The sequence below is a fragment of the Phycodurus eques genome, chromosome 9, assembly GCF_024500275.1.
Source record: "Phycodurus eques isolate BA_2022a chromosome 9, UOR_Pequ_1.1, whole genome shotgun sequence".
NCBI classification, from domain to species: Eukaryota; Metazoa; Chordata; class Actinopteri; order Syngnathiformes; family Syngnathidae; genus Phycodurus; species Phycodurus eques.
Window position 1 is genome coordinate 6069000 of NC_084533.1, and position 23644 is coordinate 6092643.

The window sequence follows — 23644 nt, forward strand, 5'->3', positions numbered from 1 at the left end:
TTCAACGCCACACTAAACACAAAACAAAGAGATATGCACGTTGGGTATTTTAAACAACCACACGCTTTGCCTTCGAAAAGTCCACTTGGCAAAACGCTAACAAACAATGCTAAACATAATCGACAAGCTAACAAATAGCATCTAAACGTCAGCGCTATAACGCTTCAAGCAATGTATATTTGAACACAAACAGACAGATAATACAACACTCAAACGACTCATATAACAGTATCTTACTAGGTCACTTACAGTAGTCATGAAACTCCTCTTCGTTTCTTTATGACTGTATTATACTGCATACATGACGCACAAAATGTTTCATTCTTTACATTGTGTTTAATTATGTTATGAGTACAAGGTGGGGCAGAACGGACAGATGTTTTTTTTTTTTTTTTTAAACTGACAAAATAATAAATGCTGGCTGCAATGTGTTCGTATTGAAATAGCATTTGACACAGTCAAGTGTGGGAAACAACAACCATGAGGTGGTGTCCGTTTTCACTGATGCATTTCTGAAGGCGTTGATGGAAGTTGGCTTCCACTCCCTCCAACATTGCTCTGTTGATTTGTGTTACTGTGACCTCTGAGCATGACATTGAGATGATAAATCATTTATTTGTGCCTGAATTGCGACAAAGACAATTGTGATTCCTCAAGCCACGTGTGTATGCGCATAATCCCTGTATAAACTATTCGCGTGAAAGTCACCCGAATCGAGAGAGCAATGTTGGAGACAGCGGAAGCCAACTTCCATCGACGGCCTCAGAAATGCATCAATGAAAACGGACACCACCTCATGGATGTTGTTTTCCACACTTGATTGTGTCAAATGCTATTTCAATATGAACACATTGATGTCAAGAAAATTGGTTTGCAGCTACCATTTATTATTTTGTCAGATTTTCAAAAACGTCTTCCCTTTCTGCGCCACCATGTATGTTTTTATAAAGTACCAAATTATACAGTGCTAATTTCCTTCCCAAAAAATGATGAAAGACTTTTGTTGGGAACAGATGAGTTTCATTTTGAAAAAAAAGTAGGTTTTTGACGCCTGCGATTGGCTGACGGCCAGTTCAAGGTGTATGTAGCCTGCCTCTCAGCTCGTATAGGCTCCAGCACACCAGCGACCCTAGCGAGAATAAGTGGTATGGGAAATGGATGGATGGATGGAAGGTTTTTGACACCATCTTGTAGCCTCTATAAGCAATTCTAAACCTTTATTGAGGGGTCCTCAATTACTCGCAGATTTTCCCTATTTGCGGCACGACTTGGTCTCCGCACTATAAACAAAAAAGTAGAATAATTACATTGCATTGTTTTGAGCTGCTATAAATCGACTTCATCCTATTTGAAGTTATTATTTTATTATCAGTCACTGATGGTGTAGTGCACAGATGTCAAACATGAGGCCCGAGGGCCACATTCAAACACAGTATGTAACAATCAATTGCCGGAGTAATTGTGTATAAGCGGTAAAGTGTGTGATGCACATCTCTACCAGGGAAGCCACATATTTTTAAAAAGTATTTCCGTGAAAGCCAAAACAAAAACGTATTTTTAAAATGTAACACTAAACGTAACTAAAAGACCAACAATTTTAGAATACAATAAGTCTCTGAATGTATTCTTTTTAATAACGTTATACTGAAGCCGACCAATAACAAATAAAATACTTCTTACCATTCATGCGACTTCTGGTGCTGCATGGTTTTGCTGTTGGCTTTGTAGTCTGGTTGATAGGCGGTGAGGTTAAGGTTCATGCAGGCGTTAAGTCCTCCATCCGTTAAACGGGATCGTAGGTTGGTCTTCGTGATTTTTTTTTTTTTTAGATGTGAGAACGACCGCTCACATGCATACGTACGTAGAGCCGTTACAATATCTGCGATAAAGAGTTACAGCTTGTTTTCAATGACGTTACCTTACCGGGCAGCTCGCCACACCTTTGAGAACAAAGCGCCTCCTGATGTAGAATGCAATGAAAAGTTAGGATGGGTCTATTTCCATGTTTACGAAGAAACGCTACAAATCCTCTGTGTTTCCCCACCATACATGGAGCACCATCAGTCCACAGCAAAATAGGTTTATCCATCCGTACATCTTTTTCTTTAGCAAATGCAATGAAAGACTTAAATAAATCCTCCCCTCTTGTTGAGCCTTTCATTGGTGAAACGGCAAGACTTTCCTCACGCAGTGTGTCACCGCATTATCCAATAAAATAGTCTGACCCTACTCTACCTGGAAGGACGACTGGCATTGGCTCCTGCCGCCCGCATTGCTGTGGGAAATGGATGGATGGATTGAAATGCATTGGAATGTTTTATATTTGGAACACTGGGATTTCCGTAATGTTTTACTTCAATATATCAGCCGAATTGTTATTATTATTATTTATCATGTTAAGAATTATCAGCTGAGATTTATCTGCGAGCCAGACGCAGTCCTCAAAAGAGCCACATGTGGCTCGCGAGCCATAGGTTCCCGACCCCTGATGTATATGGCTTTCATAGTCAGAAGGGCCCGCTGAGGAAAACCGTAACTATAAAATGAGCTTGCCACCCCTGTTGTGGTGGGTCACTCGGGACTGCGGGAGCGTGAGAGGCTACACTATATAGTGAACAATAGTACGCAACCAATCTAGGTGTCGTCTGCATGGGGTAGGCTCCAGCTCCCTGCATCCCTCAACAGAAAATGGATGGATGGATTTAATTATCGTTTCAAAGACATTAGGTATTATTTCAATCTGATCCATTAAGAAAATGTTCTTTTTTTAAACGCTTGCCGTTTATTGCTTTTCATGTACAGTTCTACTCAATTCTACTGATAACACAAAACATGTATACATCAATTCCAGAAAAACGTTTGTCAGTTTTCCAAGAATGGAATAACACCTGACTTAATCTTAAGAAATAAGGTCTTTAAATTCAGGATTGAAGATGTTTATACCCAAGTGTGCTAGTCCAAATACTACGTGTAATTCAATTTGGTGTATTAAAGGCCAACTAAACAAGTGTGTGTGGCCACCACCAATGTGGGAGTCTGCTTCGACGATCTTCTCCAGTCTTTGTGTGTCACATAGACAGTTTAAAAGCTTTTTATTTACCTTTCGCACCATTCTTCCTCTGCGTATGCAGCGTGCAGGGGAGATCGCAATGTATGTCATGTTGGCACGGCTCGACAGCTGGGCCACAACAATTGTTTTATTTTTTTTCACTCAGACAAAGCGTGACGCGTCAAACTGGTATCGTCGACTGCGTATTAAGTGACTCATTGACGCAGTCGAAGCCTTGGGGGAAGACACCATTACTCAAACATTACATTTGCAGCTATGGAACGTATCAAAAATGTCAAATTCAAGTTTGCTTAACTAACCATAACCCTAACCCCGAGCCCTTAATCCTAACCAACGGTAAACCCCATTCCAACCCCTCATTCTAAGAAACCTACTTATCTTACAATTGCCCCCAGCGTGACTTAAAACAATTGCCCCCAGCGTGACTTAAAAGCACACACAGTTTGTGGGCTGAATCCCCTCTAAAGCCCATGGAAAGAACCTGAACAGAAACATCCTGGTCACAAGTTTTCACATGCTGTTCTGACTTTTTACCTGCCAGGCAGAGATCACGCCTGAGTTTACAGCGGAAAAGGGACATTTTACACAAAAAAGTCAATGTATGACTTATCATCATACGGTACAGTACAATGGCACGTCCAACTTTCGAGTGAGTTTTTCGAGATATGAGACGTCACTTGGACGATGTTTCTTGTGTTGATTTGTAAGCAATTATTTGAGTTGCAAGCACGAAATAATGGCAGTGAACTTCACAAGCAGCAGATGTGAATAATTTAAATAAATAAAAAAAAAGAGGCCAAGTGCTTGCCTCAAACGTTTTTGCCATATCCGGTTGAAGTTTAAACAAAAAAAGAGAAAGTTACACATTGTGATTCAACCAAATCACAAAACATGTGAAAATCCGCTATCTTAATGTTCATATACAAAATCCAAAACGCCATAGGCAGGCTAACAAAGCTAGCATTGATGTTGCAGTCGTAAAAGCCTTTTAAGCAACAGTTTTATGAACGGCAATCGTGTATATTGTCTATTATTGTATGAATATATTATATTACTGCAGCCTTCAGAGTCACTTAGTGGTGAAACACTTCTTTACTTATTATGAATGTCAGTATTATACTGCCCCCTGGTGGCTAAGGTGCAAACACCAGAAGGATCACTATGTTAATGAGCATTCAATCATGAAATCATGATGCACAAACTGTTTAATTCTTTAAAATGAATTATGTTTATTACTGTATGTTTTCATACAGATATAATTCATACAGTGTTGTAAACACATTACATTTTTGTTGTTTGGCGAAAGATGATTTCAGATACGATGTGTTTTCAGTTACGAGCATGATCACGGAACAAATTCAGCTAATATCTCAAGGCACCACCGTATTGCTTTACCATCATCCTGTGGCATCTTGGTGCTAAGGAACTATGTTGAAGTGAGTTGAGAGCTTAATTTAAGCCAAAGTTGTACTTTTCCGACACCTTGTAGCATGTACAGGTACATCTCAATAAATTAGAATATGGTACAATAGTATAATATATACTGTAGATTCATTAAAATTGTATGTATATTTTTTGTATGTATATGTATATGTATATATATATATATATATATATATATATATATATATATATATTTCACTCTGAGTGTGTGTAGTGCATCTTTATATTATGAGTTTCACTTTTTGAATTGAACTACCCAACTAAATTAAGCTTTTGACACAATTCTAATTGATTGAGATATACCTGTACAGGCGATTATAAACCTTTTTTTTTTTTTTTTGGGTGGGGGATTTTCTCTATTCATGGCAGGGTTTGGACCCTATCCCCCATGAACTGTGGAGGGTCACATAATACACAAGAAAAAGATACTGTACTTCTTCATCAATTATATGTGATTACAACCTTTTTAATGTTACATGTGTATATTTACCTTTCTTTGTTGATCAGCTTAGAGAAATCACGTGGTTCTGTTGTCTGGAAGTGAGGAAGGCGCCTGCCAATATGATGCAAGTTGAAGTGACCAAATATGGTTCCTGGCCCTATCAAAGGCTGTGCTCATACAGTAGGTCAAAGGTTTAAGGTATTGTTGTTCCTTCTCAGCATCAGATAAGTCTTCTCCTGTCATGGCTTGAGAGTCCTCTGTCTTTCAGTTTCACACACAGCACCATTCAACTGTCAGATGAAGCAATTTCCCCCAATTGCCTTTGAAAACATGTTGAAAGAGCAACAATGGGTAACAACTGGTGGCTGTGTTTTGCCCGTTGGAGGTCCCAGATCGTGACATGGCACGTTTAGCGACCCCAATACCTGGCAAACAATGGATGATCTCATAGATCAACTTCGTCCCAGGGCCACCGAGCCCTGGAGCGGCACCCTTCCCATCTACATGCACCCCCCGAAACCTCGTTGAGAAGCTGAAGCCCAACCCTGCGCCCTCCAGCGAAGAGAGCGTAGGCGGGATATTCCAGCTCGTGGCAGCTGGAGGGAGAGGCCAGGTGGGGCAGGTACGGTGGCTCGGGTGAGGTCATGAAACTGACAGCTCACAGGATTAGTGCGTTAGAAGAACGACTGAGACGGATGGAGGGAGGGAGGTGGGGGGGAAAAAGCCCAGATGGGGGATATAAATGTGCTAAAAAGACAAAGAAGAAGATGGGCTGGATCACGAGCTGTGTAGTACTGCCAAAGCCCGAGAAAAGGGGGGAGACCCACACACACAGACAGAATGGAGGAATGCAGTAAATCCCCAAGCGACCCGACAATCCTCTGGAGAAGGAAAACAGGAATTTTTATGTGCTGCAGGTGAGCAGAACAGATAGGGAGGGAGAGGACAAGAAGGAGAGAAGGAGCTGGACAGATGGAAAAAGAGGGAGAGAACACGGGGGTGGCCGTGAGAATTGAAAGCAAGCGTGAAAAGCTTTTTTGATCGTAGCAGACCATAAGGGGACACGTGAGGTGAAAATGGAGGGAAAGAAAAAAAATCACACCAAATGAGACTAAATGGGGGATTATTCAGTTAGGCGGGATGCTACAGGGCATGGCGGAAGGAAGACACACACATGGAAAACCATTTGAGAGCTAGTGTGAGCAGACCTTCAAAAGTGTATAGAAGGAAGAACTCCCATTACTTGGAGATACCGTACACGGAGGGTTCTGTCACACAAAGGGCCACAGACACATGCGTACACGTGAACGGCACCGAAAAGATGGATTTACACTACATGGTTCAAATGACACAATTTGGATTTGTTGCTCCTTTTCGGACATAGAATCGGATATCCTCAAATTGGAATCAGGCCAAAATCAGATGTGAACGTGACGGCAATGCAGAGTAAATGAACAGATCAGATGGACCCATGTTATTTTTAGCCTGACGTCATCGATCAACACAGGTCGCATGACATACTGTGTGCAGTGGATACAAAAAGTATTGACTTCAGATGGAACTGGAGTTTTGAACAGTTCCAAATAACGGTCAGGGCTGGCACAAAACCTTCAAGCTTCCGCCTGAAGTCAAATAATATCAGGAAAAGCCTCCTAGAAGAGCTGAAACTCATTTGGGATTCATCAGGGGCATGCTAAATGGTGGCTGTCTTATTTTGATCAAAAAATTGTTATTTCATACAGCAATACAAATGTTGAATTTATACATGAAATGGATTAGTTCACAGTTATCATTTACAGTATATCGATCAACTAATTATTCATTCATTAATATTTCAATAAACCATTTTTTGAGGGGGTGGGAGGGGTACTAACAGAATGTTGCAAATATTACATGACACTCGATCATGTAAATGCTGTGTTGCCCCTACTTTGCCCACCCCTGCTATGTATGGACAAATTAGTGCACATTTTTCTGTGACCATACTAAGACTGCACTGCATTAGCAGCTTATTAAAGCGCGATTTCTTTCAATTCGGCACCTCAGAGGTAGACACACACGAGCGCTGCAACCGATAAACTTGTCCGTCTCCGGACGGACCGAACAATCTCATGTTGCCCTGCAGGCCTCGGGAGCTTGATGCTCTCTGAGAGAAAATCTAAACTCCTTCAACAATATGGCCCTTGCATCAGCTCCTCTGCGAGATCTTGAACGGATCGGCAGCCCGCGTGCGGCACGGCGGGCGGAGTTCGTCTGTCAGCAGCTAAACTCGTCAGCCTAATGAGGCAGTTACTGTACGGAGATGACTCCTCACTCATAGCCTGTCTTCATACAGGGGGGACCCTCGTGTATAAAGTAGGCCAAAAATAACATTTACCTCTCTCATAAAAAAAAAAAAAAAAAACTCACACACTCACCCACCCAAAAAAAAAAAACAACTTATGTACAACAAAAAGTTGTCCCGAAAAAATGAAATAATGTGTTAAACACACCCCCAAAAAAAACATACAAATGGTAAAATAAACTCCCATTAACACTTCCAAAACTCTCACCCAAAAAACCTCTCACATTCACCAAAAAAGTCTCACTCACAAATATCCTCTCACGCACACCTCCCAAAAAGCTAACCTCTCTCTCCCACATGCATGTGCGTGGCACATGCACACACACACACACACACACACACACACACACACACACACACAGAGTTAGACACAGTCACATACCCACATATGAAAACTCAAGTCACACCAAAAAACCACACACAAAAGCACTCACATACTACAAAATATCCTCTCACTCACACACAAAAATGTGTGTGTGTGGAGTGTGCACGTGTGTAAGAGAGTTTTTTTGGAGGGTGAGTGTGAGATGTGAATGTTTTTTTTTTTGGGGGGTGTGCGAGAGTTTCCGGGTGTATGCGAGAGGTAGGTAAATGCCACGGTTGGCTTATACGGCACCTCGTCCTCTCATGCCCGATTACGTGTCACTGAGAATTCGGTGCGACAATTAAAAGCCAGCGAACTTCGCATGCAGGAGCTTTTTTGACACATAGATAATGATTCACACGCTCACACACAGGAGCGTACAAAGCTGTCTTTGTTGACTGGCGGCAGCCGCTCTGTCATTGCTAACTCAATGTAAAAAAAAAAAAAAAGACACGCCGCATATGTCTCGAACGTGTTTACATGTACATGTGTCATGTCCCGGTCTGCGCTGTCCCCCACTTCCCCCAACTTTCACTCATGAGTAATGTGTGATCATGTGTCAGCAGTGACACCATGCATGGAAGTCACTTCCTGTTTGGCTCATGCTGCTTTTAAGGGTGCTTCTTCCCATTGACAAGCTAGTCAAAACTTTATGCTGTTCTGTTATGATTTGGATATTCTCTTCTGGTTATCCTTTGTGTGAGTTTATAGTCTGATATTTGAAAAAAAATAAAAATAATAATAATGTACTGCTTGCTGCAGTGGTGTCGTAAATGTGGTCTCCTTGCACATAGATAAACGGAACTGAGTAAATATATGATCTTTAACAAAGGTTTTCTTGTTTTGAGTTGTGAGCACTTAAAATAAAATCACTAAAATCCAATTTCAAATTTTGCTTCCTGTTTCTCCCTTTTTGAGATTTTCTTTATTTCCCGTAATAGCTTTGAAACCTTTTTTCCGAGTAATTAACTTCCAACAACTTCAACTAATAAAATTATTTTTTTTCTTAACAGATGTCAGAATAATCACAATAAATATTTAAACCTTCTTATAAAATATTATGATAATATCATAATACAGAAAACAATGTGAAAATGATTCCACTCACGTTGTCTGTTTCGTAGTATGAATTAAATTCAATAGTCGCTTTGTTGAAAAATTATTTCTAACAGTATCGAGTCACTAAATATAGTGACCAAATGACTAAATTTGCAACAATTTTATAATTTAACGTCTTGGTTTTCAGCCATGTTGTAAGTGCACACATTGCACGTCGGCTGGGCCGCGCTTTATTTCAAACTGTAGGAGCCACACACACAAAAAAAAAAAAAAAAAAAAAAAGCTTAAAAAGAATTATTCTCACAACTTAAATCAAATTAATGACGATTTGCCCAGCCCTTTGTTTGGTGTGGAAAACAGCGTTGTGTAAATTGCTTATAATGCCCTTTTTTTCCCACGGTACAGCACTTACTCAGCTTCACACGGTTCTACGACTTGCTTCAGATGCTTTTCCATTGGCAAAGCCAATGCTGAAAAGTACTATTTCTGGTCAGCCCATACAATATGGCCGACGTAAACCACTGCCGGTCACTCAGCTCTTTATGTCATTGTAACATTTGAGGCTGAAAACATGCATCGAACCTTAGCTACGGATGCTGAAGCATTGGCAGGCTTGTGCATTTGGTACCTCAACATTCCAAAAAAAAAAAAAAAAAAAATCCAACATCCACATCAATGTACTAAAATGCACTGGAACCAAGAGAAACCCTCACAAAGGACGTGAATTGGCTCTTGGGAATCAATTAATACAACTTCAGCAAACACACATGAGAATTTAGGTTGTCAATGTAGGTCAGTGCTTGTGATATAGTTTAGACCTTGCAGTGTGACAGTTTCCGATAAAGTCATTTCTCCCTGTCCCCAGTCTCCTCTCGAATACAATTTCAAGTCTTTCAACATGGCCGACATCCTCACGACGACAAGTAAATTCAGGACCCACCAATCCTTCTCCTCCTTTGTCATTGTTTCGTAGCGTGTCGTGTTCGGACTGATGTTTTAAATACTCTGTGGTTTTCCCAGTACTATTTCGAAGTGACAAGCGGAGGCGTTACTGTGTGGTGGAAAAGCGGCACCAGAGTCCACAGATGCACGATTCACTTTAGTCATGTGTTTGTTGGGGATGGTGTGCAGTTGTTTTGCAAGCGTCAACCTTGGCGGTGATAGCTGCGATATCCTCATTGATCCTTTAATATCCAGCCTGGGGCGAAAGAGAGGGAGCCAGAGAGCAGATGGGAAAAAAATGCTCAGGTAAGAGCAATAAAAACAAAGAAGAGACGGAGTAGGGGGAAGCAGGTGAGTAAGAACGAGAAGGACGACACATCAAGACGCCAGGGCGGTCGGTGAGATTACTAGGGGTGTGTTTGTACCTGCGCTGATGGCAATCCCTGGCTGTCACAGGTCAGCGGGATGCTTAGCAGGAAGAGGAGCTTCGTGAGATAGTGAGACAGGAAAAGAAAGCAAAGAGGGAGGAGTGACGATGTGGTGGGGAAGATGAAAGCGGAAAGATCGTAAATTTTCCCCCGGACAAACAAATAAAAAGTGTCGCATAGCCGCACCTTGTTGACCCCCCCACACACACACACACACAAATATGAACTCGATATTGTTTCCAGACAGCACATCAACTCCCAAATTATGCCCATCACCTGAAAACATAAAATGTAATTAATTAATTAATTACTCCTCAATGACAAATAACAAATAACATTTTTTTTATTATTATTCTCTGTTGGGTATTTTAATACAGTATTTTCACACTGGATAAAAATAAATAAAAATCTCTTTCAATAAATACAATAAAGTACCGTGCAAAGGTCTTGGGCCACCACTGGCTTTGTTGTTTTTGTGTACTTTTTTGTGGCAGTGATTTTGAGATTTAACAATGGTTAATTACAGTTCCTTCCAACTAAGCTCACATTTGCAATTTGTTATTATTTTGTATGTTTATCTTATTTGTAAATATTAATTTGTCATTGAGGAATGACAAACATTTTACTTTCTGCCATGCATTTTTGGGGTGTATCTTCTGATCATATTGTAATTACAAGACTGAAAAATAATTGTATATGGTCATGACCACATTGCTAAAACAACAAATCTAATGATGGCGTAAGACTTTTGGCTCAGAACCTTTGACCACATCAATACGGCACATTCCAAAACAATAACAGACGCTTTCTGGAAAAAAAAAACAAAAAAAACAAAGACATTGAGCCATTTGTGAGTTTTGAAAAATCCATAAATAATCACTTTCACATGTGAGTGCCAAACATACACAGGGGAGTGTGTTACTATGCCAGCTCCCGAGGGCAAAGTCTGAGTATTTTTTGCATCAAGCCCTGAATTCTACACACTAAACACTGGCGTCTCCAAAACCAAACTCCTGTTCATTTTTTTCCAGGAGATGTAAGTGCATCCTGCTCCTATTGTAAACTGTCCTCTACGCGAGCAGAGTGTACTGAGGAGGCCCAAAACAGCACCCAGTGAAACCCAAACACACACATACATAACACGCAGCTGTGCAGATGAAGTCACGAGTGGATTTATGGTGGAGAAGCGAGGTTATCAATAACCCCATCAAAGATACCTGTGGTGAAGATTTATAGTGGCTTATCAAGTTTCTCCTCCTCACACAATAGATATAACCTCCATCAGGCTGCATCGTGTTTTAGTTCTTCTGGGTCACATGTGTCTGCTGAGCCCGAAACGTTATACGCACTAAAAGCTGTAAAATGATCCAGGAAAAAAACTCAAGTGGTAAGTTTTTATTCCTTGCTGAAACCTGTTCTCAAAATAATTTTGTTGCAATTTTGCACAAACATCGTGAAATTGTGAAAACGTGTTTTAAAGTTACGGAATGGGAATCGAAATAATCCCAAAACATAATTCCAAACAATATACGGCTCTGGAAAAAGGTCTCTCTGATTTTGCTATTTGTAGGTGCATGTATGAGCAAAATGAGCATTTTTGTTTTATTCTATAAACTACTGACTACTTAACAACTCCCAAATTCCAACTACAGCATTTATTTGCAGAAAAGGAAAAATTGTCAAAATACCAAAAAGTATACCAAAAAAAAAAAAGTATTCATATATATTATTTTACATTTTTTCATTTTTGATTTTTGGTCACTTCATTTTATTTAAGAGCTGTATACCCGCCACAACCACCACTGATGAAAGCACCGAACTCTTCGAGCATGTGTTAGCGCATATCCGGGGAACTTTTACACTGGAACTCAGCATCAACACAAGCGCCATACAGCGAATGCTTCGGAGACTGACAAAGCACTTTACCTGTACCGACTTTAGATTGTCCGATGGTCTTGAGTGGAAAACTATAAAGCTCAACATCCTGAAGCTATTACGGGTAAAACTTTATCACTCTCCGAAGTATCTTTTTGTTGATGCTGAGTTTCATAAATATATATATATATATATATATATATATATATATATATTAGGGGTGGGACTTTAAGGCTTTGATCACACTGAATTAATTGCAAATTAATGACCTAAAAATAATGCATTTATCATAGACTTTTGTGTTCCAAACAACGTAAAACCTTTTCCGGTGCACAATTTCCTGGTACACCAATTACACTGACGCACACATGAGAGCTCGGCTACCAAAATGGAGGATTTGGATGAAACAGCATTGCTCGGACTGATGAGAGGCAAATTTTGTTTTAAAAAAAACAAAAACAAAACACGCACACACATACACACACACACACAGACACAAAAAAACTACCAGGTGAAAGCCTTGATAAGCACGGTTTTGTGCAAACTGTGCAAAAAGGACCACCGAAACACTTCAACACTCTGACATGTGATCCAATTTTTTTATTTATTTTTTTTTAAAGACAATACTGTTCTGAAGGAAAAAAAACTGTCCTAAAATTGCATTTTTACTTTAGGTCTGTTTAATTTTGCCAGGCGTATTTTCCATCTCTTTTGCTACTGTTTTGTATTTAAAATGCAAGCAAATGCATTTTTCCAGAGTTTCCAATATTCCCGTCTGTGTCATTTATTTGATTTGATTGTTAAAAAAAATAATAATTATAACGTAAGTAGAGAATTTTTCTTGCAAAGTACCGTGTTATATTTGCCAGTTGGACTTGTTTGTAACTTTGAACTCAGGAACCCTTTTTTGTAAGTGCGTCACTGCAGGGGTTTGTGAGAAAATGGTCAACGTGGAAAGTCATTTCGACACTTTTATGCGATCCCCTCTCTAAATTCTCACAAGATCACTTTTGATGGATGGTTTCATATTTGTACTGGTCTTCTATTTTATTTTTTATTTTTTTTTATTCCACAGAGCTGTTCCCCTGAACACAGCCAAATGAAAAGAATTTACTATAAAAAATGTCCTTTTTCACTATGATGTAAACTCACGGAGAAAAAGGTTGAGAGACGCATAGGACGGCATGGTGTATGTTCAGACAAACAAAAGTGCAGTGGGACCTCCGAAGTTAAACACTGCTGTTTTGTCATGTGTTTGTAATACCATCACAGAAGTGGCAAAGCAGAAAAGTACGATAACAAACGGAACGTTTTGCAACGTAGTGTCGAACAAAGGTACAAACGTCTCTCTTTTGGCTGCTCAGTACGATGTGGCTAAGTCAAGGGCAATATAAAAGAAGAAGAATGGAACGTACAAAGGAGAATCAGCATAAGTATTAATGTCCCTCTGCCTTATTTTCACTGTCTACCACTTGTCAAGGAAGCTAAGCTTCACAACATGTTTATCTTTTTTATTATTGTTACTCATTTGTACACTTTTATGAAACTTAAGAAGGTTAACATTTCACGAGGACATGTTCATAACGTTTCTATAATGGCGGCAGTTTAGCGCTGGAATGGATCACTTCAGTTCCTATTATTTGTGATGCAAAATCGGATTCGAAATTCTCAAACCATCCAAGAATGGATTGTGCTCGACCTCAGAGGTTCCCCCGCGTGTGCGCGCGTGAGTGTGTGTGCTGTCACCACTGTCCGGCTATTGTGTGTAGCGCTGTTGTACAGTTACTGTAACTGACCAGCTGACTAGTGCTTACTCAGCATTGCTCTCCCCGTCTGCCCATTCTTTCCTGTACTCATTCCCTGACTCATCCCATTCTCCACTCCTCTTCTGCCTCTTCGTCTGTGACTCGTTCACCCTTCTGGCCGTTTCCTGCTCCTCCTCTTCCGCCACACTCCTTTTGTCTACTCTCCATTCATAACATTTCTGATGAATGTTTGCTGATTCACACGAGTTGTGTCACTGAATCTGTTTTTGCTCAGTGGCTGCACTATCACTCAGCTGACCCTTGTGTGTGCGTGTGTGTGTGCATGCGTGCGTGTGTGTGTGTGTGTGTGTGTGTTAGTCTCTGTGGTGACCTGCCAAATGACCCTCATTCTCCCATTCCCGTATGAAACGGACCAATGCATTTATAGAAAGCCGTTTGAGTATTTATAAATTCAATATCCATGATCTCCGGCTTAAGGTCCGTGCACTATAGTTTGCTTTTTGTGTATACTAGTGGAACAACTCAAAGACCTTACTAGTACATGAAACTAAAGTTGGATATTGAATAAAAGCTCAAATGGCTTTCCATACATGTTCTGTGCGAATGTTTTTTTTTTGGGGGGGCTTTTGTGTGTGAAAGTTTACGCTTTGTGCAAATTAGGGATGGGCAGAATGGTGTATTCGTTGATTATTCGTGGGCACTCAATTTGGTTGATCGTGTGGAACTGATTGTTGATTTAAGTCTTGAGCAGCACTGTTGAAGAACCGTCAACTACTTTGCAGTCTGAAGAAGCAGAAACACAAGCATCAGCTTCATCCATGTTGCGCTAGAAGTCCTTTAGGCAGCATTATCCTGTGCAATAAAACACGGGCATCGAAACTTCCATCCATCTATTTTCTATGGCGTTTGTCTTCACTAGGTTCACAGGTGAGCTAGAGCTGGTGTCCGATGAACCTAACGTGCATTGCTTTTGGAATGTGAGAGGAAGGGGACAACTTTTGAGGTTGTCACAACTGCGAGCGGATGTGCAAATCACTCGTTCACCATGCCACCCCCTTAAAAATAAATGTTGAAAATAACGATTCATTGATTGTTAATTTCCTTCGTGGTCGGTTGAGGAAATATAGTCAAATGCCCATCCCGAGTGCAAATACTGTCAAGGTTCACACTGTACATTGCGTGTTTGTTGTGTTGTGTTGCGTCTTCTCAGCCTCTCGCTCTCCTCTTCAGGCGGTTAAAGTCTTTCGCCGAACGCCACAGCCAGCTCTGCAGCTCGCGCAATATCCAAAAGCCTTCCACCTTCCTGGCGAAGTCGTTCATGGCCGGCCGCACGGACAGGATCACAGAAGACGATGAGGAGGAGGAGGAGGAGGAGATGAGCGAGGGTCCGGCTTGTAAAGACAGCGTGGGGGGCGTGGGGAGGAGGCCGTGGTCCTCGTCTGGCCCGAGCTGGTAGAGAAGGGAGAGAGTAGATGGAGGCGGGTGCGGCGTGGGGCTAAAGAGGGAACGAGGAGGCTGACGTTGAAGATGCGACGAAGAGAAGTCCACGAAGAAGCTCCTCCCGCCGTCCGCGATGCCGCCTTCCTCCTTCCTGAGGGCGTCCGTGTGAAGGAATTTGAGGTTGTAGCTATATCCCTCACTAACTGGGATGCTCGCTTCCTCCTCTTCGTCCTCGCCAACGCTCAACAAGCTCCTCCCCCATCTCCTCGTCCTTACCACTAGCTCCTCCTCTTCCGGGCTCCATTCCCACTTCCAGGTGTCCGGCTCTTCCCGCCTCCCTCGCCTCCTCTCGCCTCTCGCCTTCTCCCTCAATCCGCCGCTCCTTCCTCCAGCTGCGGCCGCCTCCAATCGCCTCCTCGCTTTCCCTCGCTTCACATCCACGTTGAGGCCACCCTCCCTCTCCCCTCGGCTCCATCTATCTGTCCTCTTCCTGGTTCTGGACCTGTACGAGCTGCCTCTGATGAGCGGCGCCGGGCGTTCTCCCCCCGCCCGCCTCTGAAGCTCACCTGGTTTCTTTTCAGGAAGGGCGTAGCCCAGGGTGGTCATCAATGCCGATATGGAGCCCAAAAGGCCGTCCAGGCCTGTGCAGAAGTGCAGCAGGGAGGTCTTGAGGGAGGGGCAGAGGGTGGAGCGCGCCAGCTCCCTCACAGCCGCCAACAGGACGGAGTAGGCCCTCTGGTTCTGGGCCAGACGGGCTTGGTTCTCCAGGTCGTGCCACAGCTCCAGGCGGGTGGCGGCGCTGGGCAGGGAGAGAGCCGTGCTGTTCGGCCGCGGCGGTGAAAAGTCTTTATCGTTGAATGGGGGGCCGAGGTATGTCAACTAAGGGGGCAGAAACACAAACACATGAGAAGGTTCAGGTCCGAGTTTCAAGAATTTCAATTCTCGTCATGCACATTAAGCCGAACCAAACAGATGTTCAGACAAGTTATGATCAAGACCCACAGGAGGGTCGCTAGAAACAAAATGCTTCCATTGTCTAAGAAACACACGCCGTTTCAAATATGCGCAGTAAATGTTTTGAATAACACTAACACAACCTTAACATATCTGCTTAAACTATTAGAAATAATATAAACTGTCTCACAAATGGCACAAAAAGTATTTGATGTCAATAAATCTCTTTTGAACTCAAACAATTCCCAAGAGTAATTCCCCAGAAGTAACATTGGTCTGTTGCACTCATGTGGTAAAATGATTCAAGTTCAAATGTGATTCTCTACTTTGCAGTTTTCCCTTATATGTTAATAAAGCTTGAAATCGTCAGCTAAAAAGGAAGTTGACGTTTGCATCTCAATCCAGAATTTCTTATGAATCCATGGTGGCAAAAAAAAATAAAAAATCCTACGTAAAAACAAATTACAATTTCATTCGACACGACTTAAGTCCAAACAAATCAAATGGGGTTTTCTATGTTAAATTTAAAAGTGCAATCTGGATCCAATCCAGTGGAAGCGCAGCTTGATATTATAGCTTCTACATGCATACATATTGCACATTTTATTCAAATTAGAGTTGACAGCAATATGCCTTTTCGACATTTTACGGCCATTATAAAGCAGAGGGATTAAACAAACAAAAAAAATAGAATGTGGATTCTCACAAATATTCATCCAAACATCGATGAAAGAACACTAAAAAACTAAAAATTATTAATATCTGAATAACATACTGTATTTACAAAATGGCAATATCAGTTGTGTTGGGCTATTTAAATTATGCTGCTTTTGTTATTTTACTGCAAAATGCAGCACATTTGTAACTGTTTGAAATAGAAATGATTTTAAAAGAGGGTTGAATTCTTCGTTGTTGAAATAGAAAATCTTTATCCGTAAAAAAATAAATAAATATATATATAGACAGGAAATAGACAGCACACAAACAAACAGTCACATTGATGAAACGGACCAAATAAAACTCACATAGACATCTTTGATTTCCTTGAGCTGGTACTCCAGATATTTGGTAAGCTCGTACGTGCTCTCGATGGAACTCCTCTCGCTGGCCGAGCTGTGGGACGAAACCACGGGGGCGACCACGGACGCAGCCAATACGAGCACAAGGTGGATTTGACCAACTGTAAAGATAAATATTAATCAGTGTTTCTACCGTGTCACTCTTGGTAGTTTCGAATTGACAGATTTCAGAGGTTTTTATCATGACAAGATCAATTTCAATGGATCTCAGCTATCATTTCATCGTCTTGAGCCCCACAAATGTCCACTGGCGTTTCATTCCAATCTTCACTTCAGTTGCTGCTCCGTCCAGTATAGTATGAAGTTGTTTTTTTTTTTTTCTTCTCTCTCTCGAACAATATTCCAGTGTATTTCTTTGTCTCTATGGCGATGGCCTCTTCTGTTTACACACTGTCAGTGGACTCATCTAACACTGCCAATAAAGCTTTTTCCGTTTCCACTCTTTTTTTAGGGCTCTCTGGCTGTCAGAGGTTTACACTGGCTTCAAATAAAACTTCACTTAATAGCTCGGGAAGGTCAGATAAATGGCTTCAATCTTTATGCACACACACACACACACACACACACACGCACACATGCACGCACGCACGTGTTCAAAAAAAGTGTTTTGACAGTGAATGCGTTTTCATTAGTTCAATGTTCGGAGGTCATGTTTAGTTTTTAGAACATTTGTAGAGGTGTTTTAAGTTACCAAATGTATTTGTGCGGAGGTGCTTCACATTGCTTTGAGTACCATAGTATACTTGACCGTCCCAACCTACCAGTCTTTTCGAGTTGTGAGCTTTATCGATTTTTTTTTTTTTTTTTTTCACCATTCACAATTAAAGTACTGTAATCCCCTCACACGGGGGGCAAGGAAGGCTTCAGTCGGTTATTGAATGGGACAAACAATTACACACACAAATACAAAATAACACTTGCAAGAAGCAGCTGTAGGCCACTACTCACACCCAGATGCTCACACTGAACTGACAACCTGACTCCAGCTTCTGACATGACTCACTAGCCCACAGCCAACACAGAAATACTGCAGTACGTACAGTAATCACACTTTATAAATTGCACACTCATTTATTGTTTTCTTATGTTTTTATACAATGCAGTGCCTGCCGATTGGCTGGCAACCACTTCAGGGTGTACCCCGCCTCTCGCCGGTGTCAGATGGCGATAGGCTCCAGCGCACCCGCCATCTTAGTGAGGATAAGCGGTATGGAAAATTAATAAATGAATGAATAATACAGTGCTATTTTTTGGCTGTGTTTTTGGGTGAGCTAGAATGGATTCATTGCATTTCAATTGATTTCAGTGGGAAAAATAGATTTGATAGTAATTGACAAGTAAATTGACTTACAAGCTTGTCACAGAACGGATAAAAGTTGTAAGACGAAGTTCCACTGTACAATGTAAGTGTGTTCGTGTGTGTGTGTGCGCGTGTGTGTGTGTGTGTTTTCGAAGGGACACTGAAAACTCTTCATTGCTTCTTGCTCTGGTTTCAAACAGTGAAAATTGAAGCTGAAAGCTGGTTTTCAACACAAAAAAAAAAAAGGACTGCATGTTCGTAGGCCTCTCATCATCCTGCCTTCACTCCCACATGCGGACACACACATACACGGATTACCCCTGTCGTCCTTTTGCAAACTGCCTGCCTCACGCCGCATGACACCCAGACGGCAGGTGGTGATTCGTGTGTGTGATTAGCGGCGAAACATGCTGCAGTTTAACAGGTGTGAATTATGTATTGCATAATGATTTTAGCAAGCCTGCCAGTTTTTCCCTGACTGACACACCCCGTGCCTCCCGTTTGCATCACCTTACTCGCCCCTTGTTGTTCCACCCTGTTACCTTTCCCTCCTCTTACAACGCTCATCTCGTCGACGCCTTGGGTCAAAATAAGAGCAAACAATTAACCCCGATTAGCCCGCCGAGTCCCGCTTCTGGGGCTCATTTTCCTCCCAGCCTTCATGGCTCTGTCATGGTAGCCAAGCAAGGTCAGAGAGTAACTCGATGTGAACTGTTTATATAAATTAAGAGTTCATAATTCATTCTCACAATGCCAGGTATGACCTTATCAAGAGAAATGTACTCCTATGGTAGCCAGTTTTAATAATGTTGACAAATTGACAGTCACCCCTTGCAGGCTTTTCAAGAAACTCACTTGAAAATCATACAACACTCATGTTTAGTTTTGTTTCGTGTAGTTTTTATATTGTATTATTTATGTTTGTATGTTTCTGTTTTTTTTTTTATTCGGGTTATCAGTTTTTTAAACAATGACTGCCTTTACAAAGATAATAACATTGACAGAGGTTCTAAAATGTTTATTATGGATGTACAACCCCAATTCCAATGAAGTTGGGACGTTGTGTTAAACATAAATAAATACAGAATACAATGATTTGCAAATCATGTTGAACCAATATTTAATTGACTACACTACAAAGACAAGATATTTAATGTTTAAACTGATAAACTTTTTGTTTTTTAGCAAATAATCATTCATTTAGAACTTTATGGCTGCAACCCGTTCCAAAAAATGCTGGGAAATGTGGCAAAAAAGACTGAGAAAGTTGTAGAATGCTCATCAAATACCAGTTTGGAACATCCCACGGGTGAACAGGCTAATTGGGAACAGGTGGGTGCCATGATTGGGTATAAAAGGAGCTTCCCTGAATTGCTCAGTCATTCACAAGCAAAGATGGTGCGAGGTTCACCTTTTTGTGAACAAGTGCGTGAGAAAATAGTCGAACCGTTTCAGGACAATGTTCCTCAACGTACAATTGCAAGGAATTTAGGCATTTCATCATCTACGGTCCATATCATCATCAAAAGGTCCAGAGAATCTCGTGAAATCACTGCATGTAAGCGGCAAGGCCGAAAAGCAACATTGAACGCCCGTGACCTTCGATCCCTCAGGCGGCACTGCATCAATAACCGACATCAATGTGTAAAGGCTATCACCACATGGGCTCAGGAACACTTCATAAAGCCAATGGCAGTAAATACAGTTCGGCGCTACATCCGTAAGTGCAACTTGAAACTCTACTCCGCGAAGCAAAAGCCATTTATCAACAACACCCAGAAACGCCGCCGGCTTCTCTGGGCCCGAGCTCATCTAAGATGGACTGACGCAAAGTGGAAAAGTGTTCTGTGGGCCGACGAGTCCGCATTTCAAATTGTTTTTGTAAATTGTGGACCTCGTGTCCTCCGGGCCAAAGAGGAAAAGAACCATCCGGACTGTTATGGACGCAAAGTTCAAAAGCCAGCATCTGTGATGGTCTGGGGCTTTGTTAGTGCCAATGCCATGGGTAACTTACACATCTGTGAAGGCACCATTAATGCTGAAAGGTACATACAGGTTTTGGAGAAACATACGCTGCCATCCAAGCAACGTCTTTTTCACGGACGCCCCTGCTTATTTCAGCAAGACAATGCCAAACCACATTCTGCACATGTTACAACAGCCTGGCTTCGTAGTAAAAGAGTGCGGGTACTAGACTGGCCTGCTTGCAGTCCAGACCTGTCTCCCATTGAAAATGTGTGGCGCATTATGAAGCGTAAAATACGACAACGGAGACCCCTGACTGTTGAACAGCTGAAGCTGTACATCAAGCAAGAATGGGAAAGAATTCCACCTACAAAGCTTCAACAATTAGTGTCCTCAGTTCCCAAATGTTTATGGAATGTTGTTAAAAGAAAAGGTTGGTGTAACACAGTGGTAAACATGACCCTGTCCCAGCTTTTTTGGAATGTGTTGCAGCCATAAAATTCCAAGTGAATTATTATTTGCTAAAAACAATCAAGTGTATCAGTTTGAACGTTAAATATCTCGTCTTTGTAGTGTATTCAATTAAATATAGGTTGAACATGATTTCCAAATCATTGTATTCTGTTTTTATTTATGATTAACACAACGTCCCAACTTCATTGGAATTGGGGGTTGTAGTTTGCAGTGTGTCAAATCATTACACTGCACCACATTTTCTCGTCAACCATGTAATTTGTTTGTCGTCCACTTGTACTCTTTTGGGCCAAATTACTAATGACCAGTGAATTCCACACAATAGTTAATAAATAGTATTTTCTGTGAATCTCTATGAATGTAATTATTCTATTAGTCGAATGTTAACATGTCTGCTCTGCAAATAAATGAAATAATAAATAATGGTATTGCTTTAGACCAGTGATTCTCAAAGTGTGGTATGCAAAAGAATCAGTTCAGTACAGTTTAGCTGTATTTAACATTATGTTCAATATCTTTAAATTTAGATTATATTGGAATTTGAATTAAAATCTTTCAATTTAGATTTTAAGAACAGTTTAACTATTATTATACAATTTAACTATTTTGGTACATGTTTCATTTAACTTTTATGTCCAATACAATACATTTTTTTTATTATTTTCCCATATTTAAGCACAGTCTTAATGTTGAAACTGTGCATAATGTTACAGTGGCTTACAATAATGTTAACTGAATCTTCTTTTCGGGAATTTATTTAACCTTTATTTATCCAGGTTAGGCAATTGCGAACAAATTCTCATTCGCAATGCCGACCTGACTCCCAACAGCAGAGTAAAACAAACGAATAAACCATTGTTGTTGTTGTTGTTTTTTAAGGAAAACTACTATGCTGCTGTATTTTAATGTTAGTCATGATGGTGGTACTTGGTTTAAAAAGTTTGAGAACAACCGCTGAAGACAAACCGAGTGATGAATTTGAAAATCTTGTCATTAGCGTGACGTACGAGGCAACTGCCGCCCATGTCTTGGACTTAAAAGAGCTACGCACAACAACATTTCTAATTAGGGCTGATGACTTGTAACATTAACCGTCGAGCCTCCGGTCGCCCACATCAAAGCGTCTCCACGGAGTATTTTGGAAAACTCTTCTGTAGTCCCGGGCCGCTCCCACACATGCACACACACACACACACATGCACACACACACACACACCTTAAAATCAGTCAACTACAACTACCCCGCGTCAGCCGGCAGAACCTGCTCGGATCACCTCATCCCACAAAACCCTATCACCTGTCAGGACCAATAAGCATCTTAGAGCCGCATGTGAATGTTTGAAGGCCATCAGGTCACTTGGAGCGTCCTCCTGTGGAACATCCATTAGCAATAGATAGAACAAAATGGATCCCTTTCACACAGGGAAAAAAAGGCATGGAAAGGGTTCTACACAGAGCAAAGTGCCAAATTGTTCTCTCTGTGTGCGCCTCCTTGGTCGTGGTCAGTCATTATTGTGTGTTTTTTTTCATTTTTATTTCGTGGAGCATCCTCCCCCGATGTGGTTAAACAATTTTTGTAGAAGCAGCATAATTGACATATCGTAAAACCCATCTCGGTGTTGTTGTTATATAATGTTATAATAATGAGTGACTTCATTAGAGCTGGCATTGAGCCAGACTTCAATGTGAGCCCTGCAGGCGTGAGGCTGCATGCATGTACCTGGTGCATTTATATATATATATAAATATATATATATATACGAACCCCCCACCCCTGCCCACAACCACTCAGGTAGGCTACGTACCAGTAAAACTACAGTACTCTCTCTTCCTGTCTGGTGGGCATTTTGTGTTCTTTCTCTGTACCAGAGGTTCTCAAAACCTTTTACACCAAGTGTCATTTGAGAAATACTTAGCTCTTCAAATACCACCATCATGTCCACCATTAAAATACTGCAGCCTAAGTGTTCATCACAAATGAGACAGAGGTTTTATTCCTAAAAAAATCCATTTAATATTATTGTAATCCCCCGTAATATAATGCACATTTTGAGCCTAAACACTGATCTTAAATATAAAGTTAGAAAATGAAAAAAAAAAACTTCAATACTGATCCAACTTAAAATATATTGCACATTAAAGATTTTTTTTTAAAATATACAGAATTAAAACTTTAATAAGAAACATCTTAAAAACCAAATGCATATGTATTGTAATAAAAAGTTAAATACAACCGAACTATACATAGGGAGGGATTCTTTTCTCGTACCACTACAGGGAGCTTGCGTGCTTCTAAAGAATCACTGCTTTATATTAAACAACGCAGATGTGCATAATTCCTTATAAAACCTTGGCCTATTCAGCATTTGAGGCTGTGCAGAAATCGGAACTATTCCAATCTCACATCCCAGTCATGCATGAAAAAACATGGTGACCTTGATAAATATAATAGTATTTCCTTTGTTTCAGTGTAAATCATGCTGAAAGGATATACTGTATTTAATCCAGTTGGTTTTAATGCTATATAATATGTTGTATGTAGTCTATACAGGATTTTAAAGGCTGCTAGTTTGTGTCACCATTGTTTTGGTTGGTTTTGTTAGTCGGTAGGTAGGTACTTTATCAATTCACAAGGGAAATTCCCCATCCACAATGAAAATAAGTCTTTTTTTTAAACACAGAAATTAAAAGCATTTTTT

General features: G+C 40.9%; 1 protein-coding gene across 1 annotated transcript; it reads right to left on the bottom strand.

Moving 5' to 3' along the window:
• Window positions 1-12535: 12535 nt before the first annotated feature.
• clcf1 (cardiotrophin-like cytokine factor 1) lies at window positions 12536-18396 on the bottom strand. Its single transcript, XM_061686563.1, has 3 exons — window positions 18390-18396; window positions 17153-17307; window positions 12536-16052 (listed from the first exon to the last, which is right to left on the bottom strand). Exons 1-3 carry the CDS (start codon window positions 18394-18396, stop codon window positions 14940-14942), a joined length of 1275 nt encoding a protein of 424 aa, XP_061542547.1. The 3' UTR covers window positions 12536-14939.
• Window positions 18397-23644: the final 5248 nt, after the last annotated feature.